Here is an 8,542-nt window from a genome sequence, read left to right as displayed (position 1 = left end):
TGGATGCAAAGCAATGAAACTTTGGCAATCCGCATTTGAGCGCAGAATATACTTTAGCGTTATAATAGCACATTTTTTCTTTATTTTTATCGGTGAAAACTTTGTAACTATATACGATTGTTTTTATCTAGTTTGTTATCTAATATGGTTGGGATATATTTCATAATAATCAGCGAGTTTTTATTCAAACTACAAGACCTCATAATTAAATATCATTGTGATTTTATCCAATACAATCCCAATTCCGCGTGTTTTAAATTTATCTCTTCAGTATTATGTTTCTTTAGATTGGGAGCTATGTTCACGTGCCATTTGTTATCTACACGTGATGCGAGGTGGACGCCCCCTAGCCTGCTCTGTGCTGTTGATTCTCACGCTCCACCACGCTTGGGTGAGAAATTCATTATTAGTAGATCTACTTAATTTACTTATCTATAACTTTATGCATTTGAAACGGTGTTGGTCGAGATTATCCTTAGGAAATATTATTCACTCTACATAAAATTGCTTATACTTTATCAGATTTAAGAAGATATGTCATGAATTTGGTTAATAGAAATCGGTTCGGATATCATAGATATGTCACATTAATAATTTTTTTTTCTCTACAGTATATGTATGTATTAGAAACTACAAACATAAAACACGTCGTGAATCAATCGCAAAGACTTCGAAGTAAGTACTTAGTAAATAAAGAAAGAAGCGTTTGTTGTTATAATACTTATTAGCGTATTATATTACGTTACTTATATAAATAGGAATTTTATAATGCACTACCATAAAGTTATTTCATAGGAATCTGGATTTTTTTATTTACTATACTAACGTGATATACATTATATTAGATATACGTAGTTATCAAGTTCCAGGTTCCTATAATCGCGCCGCGCGAAAAGATTTTGTCTCGAAATTTGATTAAACATGTTATATGAAAGCTCGCAGATTTTTATTAAACAAAGTACTTAGGCGCCCGTGGGCGGATATCCGCCCAATCGTTACACGCTCTGATTGCCCTATAAATAACCCCAACCTCCGTGCTGTAAACAAAAATACCAATGAAAATATCCCATAATTATCAAGTCAATGAGAGCATTTCTGTTGATTGTCGCGTAATAAGCAACGAGACTGTTCGTACAAATTCGATTTCATGCTATTTATCATTAACATGGAATCGATCATCGAACCGATAACATGGTTAAAGTTAATTTATGTTGTAAACTAATGATGGTTATATATAAATATAAATAAATAGGAAGAAGGTTAATTAAATATTATATTGACCTAGTAGATAAGCCAATATTAACGTTAAAATTTGCATTGACCTATTTATTAGCTAAATGACACACGATGTCCAAATATTTTGATAGAATATTAAAATTTATTGAAATGACTGCTACATTTGCACAATCATAAATTCTCTCATGAATTAAAATTGTGTTAATACTTGCTCGGTTAGCCTTTTATCTAGACATGCATATTTTTTATTAAAATATCATAATCTTATTACACAATCGTGGCCCTTGAAGACCCTTCTACCTCTGTATGAGCCCTTTACCTGAGTACGGAACTCAAGGGTGCGCCTTTCGAGGCATCCATCCGCTTTTTACCTTCAAATTTACTCGAGCTTTGTATTTTTTGCATCGTAACCACTGATATTACTTATTGGTATTGTATGTTAACAATAGTGCAAAGATGGTGAAAACTGTTATCAGGGAAAAAGGTGTCATCATATGTAAAATTGCGTTGTCACTGGAAGAAATAGTATTGGAATAAATTCGCCATTCTCTCGTACCTTTATTATTTTACCTGCAATTTATTTATTGATAGAAACTTATTTTTCAAACATCATAAAAACTATCAGTAACAGGACCAATCACAATACATTTTTTGACAAGAACATTGTTAATAACGTTCTATATAAGTAGTAAGTATTGTAAGCAGTCGATCATATTCATTAAATTAAATATGATACTTCTATGACATGCTACGTTTAACTTTTAATCTTATCTTTTATTTAAACATTTCAATTTATTTTGACGTGCGACGACTTTACATCAGGGCCAGTTTTCTACATCTGATGGAGACCCGACAGTGTTCCGACTGAATGATGGAAACGACATTCCGGTCATTGCCCTTGGCACCAGCTTGGGACATCTGGCCGACGTAAGTAAACCTCATTAGCATTGATTCAGGATGTGCGTGACATGAATAAAATATACCATTGTTGTACTATTATGTCTATTATATTTATAGCTACGGCTGTCAAAACATCAAATATAGAATACATATACAGGCATATACTCCCTCTTATCCTCGTAAAAAATCAAGCTTTAAATTTTGAAGATTTGGCTATGCTTTTACTACCGGCTGCCTTCTTGACGTCAACCCTATTTAGAGATGTTATTGTTGCCTACCAGCTGTTAAGGCACGAGTCATCCACGGGATGATTTGGAGTGATCATATTCTCAGGTACATAATAAGTACTTTACTGAGAAAAAATGAATTTATTTGTTCATTTTGAATCTAGTCAATCTATTTTTTTATTGATTTTAATTATTAATTTCACTAATTTCTATTAATTATAACGTTTTGATCATCATTCCAGCCGCCACGTAATTACAGTTATGAAGAAATTGATCACGTTACGAAATTGCATGACGTTTTAATATCCATTATAATAATGGGAACGTTATCCGGAGCGTTATTTAATATTCTGTCCATAAACCGACAGTTTTCTCGTGAAATTGGCACGATATAAAAGATTGGTAGAAGATTACATTAGGGGCGTCGTCAACAGCTTGATGGCGTCTTAAGATTGACTCCGGGAGATGAGATGGATAAGCCATTGTTAGCTTTATTTTGTTATCCTAATCTCATATGGCTGACGTTTACAAACAATATGTGAACGGGAAGGTATAACGTATAATGTGTGTAGCGCTTTTTATTTAAAGATTCTTCACCTTCACAAATTATGTCAAAAACTGATTACCTACGTAATGTAAATTCATCTAAAGTTTAAATGAAAGTTATTACGAGTATTTTAGGGCTTTAAATTAAAATAAGGATTTAGATAGCTAAATGAGACTTTACATATATAAACATTTAGCTTCTATCATTGAATACTTAATCCAATTTGTTTGTCACGTTACGTGTATCTTTCGCTTTTACAAGATCAGTTTATCCAAATAATCTGATCTTGTCAAAGCGAAAGATACACGAGTGTTATGAAAGGTGACATGTTGGCAGGGAACAAGGGTGTTGCCTGTGAACCATTCTCTGGCAAAGGCCGTACAATGGGCTCTGGAGGCCGGCTACAGGCACGTCGACACCGCCAGCCTATACCGCGTTGAAGATGAGGTCGGCCTCGGCGTCAGACGATATGTCACAGACAACGATAAGGATAGAAGCCATGTTTACATCACTGGGAAGGTACGTCGTGGGAGCTTCATGCTAGACATAATGGCTCACGTGTTTCCATCATTTCTCACAATATCACGTCGCCACAATTTGAAAGAATAGATTAATGTGTTATGATTATAACTACTGATATCACACAGTCGACTGTATTTATATTTTCATTTTCTTCTATTTTATGAGATCAAGTTTTTAGAAGAACAAATTGAGAAAACGAGAATAACTTCATAGTTATATTTTTCAGGTTGGTCTTGATTAAAAAACTATTGTTACGGTTCCAGCGCTTCAGAAAACTAAAAAATTTGACACAGTGCTCAAGAATAATTTATGTGTTTATTTATAAACAGCTTTTATTTTACTTTGTAAATATTGATTGAATGTATAACAACGTTGTACTGAAACTTATTTGTAACTAGTTAAATAAATGTCTGAGAACTCTATATATATACTCTATTTATAAATTATATATTCGACAGAGTGAATTGAATTCAATCAAATTCTATATTTCCAATAACTAAAGTTACAGGACTTTAAATTTAAGTACACGTTATAAATACGTAACGAATTTTCAACCGGTTCCTGCAGCTTCCGTAAGCCCAGCAAACACGATGTTTCATAGAAACTAATTCACGATATTGAATTTCAGCTATGGAACGATGCACACGAAAGAGCTGAAGTAATACCAGCACTAAGGAAGTCTCTAGAGGACTTGCAAATGGACTATCTGGATTTATACTTAGTGCATTATCCAATGGCGTATAAGGTGAGCGGTGTTTGCACAAGTAATTGCAGTTTATGAAGCTTTGAGACATCGGCTACTTTGAACTTTGAGGTCGGCACGCTTAATGTCAAAGTTAAATGAACTGTCTATGTGGTGTGGTGTTGAGAGGAAATTTATATGTGCTTAAATTAATTTGTAATATATTATTTTTATTTTTAGTCAATTTAAGTAATAGCTAAACGGTTTTCAATTGATCAAACAACTAAAAATGTCAATATTATAAATTACAAACATCGAGGTAATATTAGATGGTATACCTATGTAATCCAAAAGCACAATCAAAACACAAAAGACTGTTGGTTGCAAGTTAGGATAAATACTAAGCTGTTTTTTTTTCAAATTGACAATACTTTACGCAAACTCATATCTAAAAACAAATCCGTAAAATGTAATAAGACGATTTATATAGTGTCTATAAATCACATAACTCGCTTTGCAACATTCGTGACGTCAGCAAAAACTTCATAGAACTGCGGAAGTTGGGATTCTGCTGTATTTTCCTTTTTAAAATTGTTGGGAACTACAATCTTTTCTGCAGAATCTAGTTTGGAAAGTCTCGCCGTATTGTTTTGCTTTTGTTAATATAATGGTATAAATTGAAGACAAGATTCAGGATTGAAGTAATGTTTGGGTTTAATGGCCCAAAGATATTTCTAAATCTGTTATGGAGATGCAAGATAAAAAGGAAATAAAGAGATTTATTGGTGGTTTCAGGTAAATGTTGGAAACTGAGCCAAATTGTTATTCGGTATCCTTTAATTTAATTTGAAACAATTTCACACATGATTTATATATAGGTACTTAGCTAAGTAAAAGTTTTCAAAATGTAAGTCATGCTGATACTTATCTAGTTACGGGTTCGGTTATATAATACATACATTTATGTTATAAATACGTATCAATTTTATACCTACTGTGTCCGCTAAAACAACTGCCAACAAACAGTTTGGCAGGTCCCGTAAATCTGTAATCAGTTTTTTCAATAAATAAATAAAAAACAAATCTGTACCTATCTAATAGAATTACACAAGTAAATAGAAAGAAGCGCTTTCAGTCTTGAATCGAATCCACTCACTTGAAGGCGTGCTGCTGCCTTCTATTATACTCGTAGTGTTGCGCTTGAGCTACGGGAGCGAGGTGTGTGCTCTTTGTCATTGGGGTCGACAACAATGTTATATATATATATATATAACATTGTTGTCCATATATATATATATATATATATATATATATACATATATATATATATATGTATATCAAGTCATATGGTACAATTCAAAGTTATCTATACAATCAGTCGGTTGGTTTATTTGGCCACAGTGGAAATGTTCGAAAACATTTTGAATATTGGGCCGTAATATTGCTGGACGCATTTTAATACATTATTCTGTAATACAGCGGTATAAGAAAATCAAAGGAATTCGTTGCATTTCCTCCTGCGGCTTCGGAAATAGAGTTCATTTCGATCAGCTTAATATTGCAATCCAACTCTTTGCATAAACTGTCGGGACCTATCTTTAAAACGAAATTGCTTTGGAATTTTCAAATAGTTAAAGGTATCAGGTTCGAATCCTAGTCGTGTCAAATGAATTTGTATACATTCTGATTCATGTATGTATGGTAAATTTAAATATATCATTTGCCTCCCGTAAATGAATACATCATGAGAAAATCTGCATTATAGATGATGTTATATGTCTCTGCATTATAGTTGTTAAGTTTTCTACAGTTTAGTAAACGCAAAATAAAAAAAAACGAATCATTTAATTTTTATTAAAACTTTATTATCCATATTTATTATAGGCAGAATTTGTATGTAATTAACACATTCTTTTAGAAAAACGGGAGTATCAGCTTGACTGACTATTTGGAAACCTGGAAAGGAATGGAAGATGCCAAAATGCTTAATTTAACCAGGTCTATTGGAGTATCAAACTTTAATCTGTCTCAAATGCAGAGACTTTGGGACAATTCAAAAATAAAACCGGCAGTTCTACAGATCGAGGTAAGTATGTCTTTATCATGTAATTTGACGCAATATTGAAAAATGTCTATGACATTTTTTTTGCGTCCCTAAAATTCATTTCTCGTCGAAAATTCTAAGAATAAATTTATATATAATAATATAATAAATGCATATATTCTTAGAATTTTCGACGAATATTGATTTTAATGTTATTATTAACATTAAGATCAATATTCTTCCCACGGTATACGCAGAAATTTCGCTTTTTGATCCATTATTTATTAAAGATGTTACTTTATAATGTTTGATTAAACTAGAACAGATAAAACGTTAATATTTCTAAGATATCAAAAGAATATTTGGAATACCTTCAGTCGTTTGAACATTTATTTTCTCGTGTTTTACAGTCACAAGTTATAACAAAAAAAATTTGATTGATAGTTTACGAGTAGTCCGTATTTCTTTCTACGAGGTTTTTGTTATAAATATATAACGTAAGTCAACCACGGGGACTAATAATAACCTTCCAAAGGTGAACCCAACTATAACCCAAGACGAGCTGACGGCGTGGTGTGCCGAGCACGGCGTGGTGGTGATGGCTTACAGTCCTTTCGGGGGCGTCTTCGGGAGGAAACCTGATGCGCCGCCGCCTCGCTCCGACGACCCGGTGCTGACAGAGATAGGCAATCGACATAATAAGACCGTGCCGCAGATACTGCTGAGATATTTAGTGAGTATTGTATAATAGGATTGGTTCTTAATACCATTTCAGGAAAATAGTGTTCACGTATAATATAAGAAAAATAAAATATATCTATCATTTTTTTGGAAATAATGTACCTAAGATCGTCGATAAATAGACTCCGTTGAGGTTATTGTTTAAATAACTAAAATTGTTTAACATGATAATGTAAGTATTTGTTACTTTTCTACATTCATTTTTTTAGGAACCAAATACTTACATTATCAAGGTGTCACATGAAAGGAGTCTTTTTTAACATTTCATTCAAATGGAACCAAGTTTAGTGGGGGATTTGTGCGACTTTACTTCGATATGTAGACTTTTTCTTTGTTAATCTCCGATCCTTTCGGAAACCTTTGAATAGCTTTTGTTACATTTTTATGGAATCTAGAGCGTGTTTAATGTTACCACCTTTATATTGAAAACAGCTGACTCATGTTAGTACTGGCTTTAATATCGGATATATAAAGCGAGCGGTTCTACACGAGGAATTTTCTTTTTTTAGAACTTAGAGATCAAACGTTTGCGACTTGTCATGGTTATTTATGCTTATTCAATTTTTTGGCAAATAACTAAATATTACGTACCCTCACGTATCAGACAGATAGACGAAAGCTCACACTTTTTTGACAAGTAAAATGCGTGCAAATTTTTAATTTTTGCTTTTTCTGACGTCTTGCAAACTTACCGAATTATTATAACATATCAGAGAAGCGTATGATGTGAAATGGTTGCTAACAAATTGTAAAGTATTCGGCTCTTCTTGTTGAGTTGAAATAGGACAAATTAAATTGATAAATAAGTAGCCACAGAAATTGCTTTGTCATAGGTCTTCTACGGCTTTAGATAACACACTTCTAAGACTCTGTTCCTCATCAATATCCCCATAATATTTTTTTCAGGTTGATCGTCATATCGTTGCTTTACCGCGATCTACAAACAAGGAACGAATAAAGTCAAATATAAAAATATTTGATTTCAAACTATCCCCCGAGGAGATTTCTACAATTTCCCAATTTAATAAAAACTACAGACTGAGGACTCCTGCCAAGTGGTACGATCATCCACATTTTCCATTCGAAAAAAAAAACCTCACACAAGAACAAATAAAGTATATCATCGAACACAGTAAAGAAGATTGATGTTGGATAAATTTTATTATCGTTAAATTAATTTCAACATATCAAAAAATATTCTTATATTAAACTCGTATATTTTTACTATCATTAGTACAATTTCTTGATATAATATGTATATTAATAAATAACTATGTATTTTAATACCACTGTTTTCCTCATTTACTTTCCAAATAATGTGGATCCAAAATTAGAAACTAGAGCGCGTTCCCATTGCTCAGTTGCGCTCCGTTGCGACGACGCAGTACGGTACAGCTCCGACATGCTCTGTTGTTTTTTATAGCTTTGACATAGACTTGCGTTGCTATGCGTCGTAACTTCATACAATTTCTACGTTCCATGTTCGAATCCTACTTGTGCCAAATCATACGAATCTGACCCGTGTATACCGAAAGCGTGGTCTATGATTCATAGACCACCATTTGCTTTTGGTGAAGTGGTCCTTCGTAATGAAACCTGCTAAGTTCAGTAGTGAATGGCGTCTACTGCCACTTAATAGTAGT

General features: G+C 33.0%; 1 protein-coding gene across 1 annotated transcript; it reads left to right on the top strand.

Moving 5' to 3' along the window:
* Positions 1 to 281: 281 nt before the first annotated feature.
* On the top strand, positions 282 to 8,183 carry LOC128673928 (aldo-keto reductase AKR2E4-like). Its single transcript, XM_053752102.1, has 7 exons — positions 282 to 391; positions 2,059 to 2,163; positions 3,247 to 3,429; positions 4,061 to 4,177; positions 6,033 to 6,200; positions 6,694 to 6,891; positions 7,806 to 8,183. Exons 1-7 carry the CDS (start codon positions 329 to 331, stop codon positions 8,043 to 8,045), a joined length of 1,074 nt encoding a protein of 357 aa, XP_053608077.1. The 5' UTR covers positions 282 to 328; the 3' UTR covers positions 8,046 to 8,183.
* Positions 8,184 to 8,542: the final 359 nt, after the last annotated feature.

This window comes from Plodia interpunctella, chromosome 11 (assembly GCF_027563975.2).
Source record: "Plodia interpunctella isolate USDA-ARS_2022_Savannah chromosome 11, ilPloInte3.2, whole genome shotgun sequence".
NCBI lineage: Eukaryota > Metazoa > Arthropoda > Insecta > Lepidoptera > Pyralidae > Plodia > Plodia interpunctella.
The sequence above is the reverse complement of the archived record's forward strand: the minus strand, read 5'-3'. Positions and strand labels throughout refer to the sequence as shown.

Coding starts and splice junctions, on each gene's coding strand:
- LOC128673928 (XM_053752102.1), top strand. CDS start 329: ATGCGAGGTGGACGCCCCCTAGCCTGCTCTGTGCTGTTGATTCTCACG. Junction 392..2,058: donor TCACGCTCCACCACGCTTGG/GTGAGAAATTCA, acceptor ACTTTACATCAG/GGCCAGTTTTCTACATCTGA. Junction 2,164..3,246: donor GCTTGGGACATCTGGCCGAC/GTAAGTAAACCT, acceptor ACATGTTGGCAG/GGAACAAGGGTGTTGCCTGT.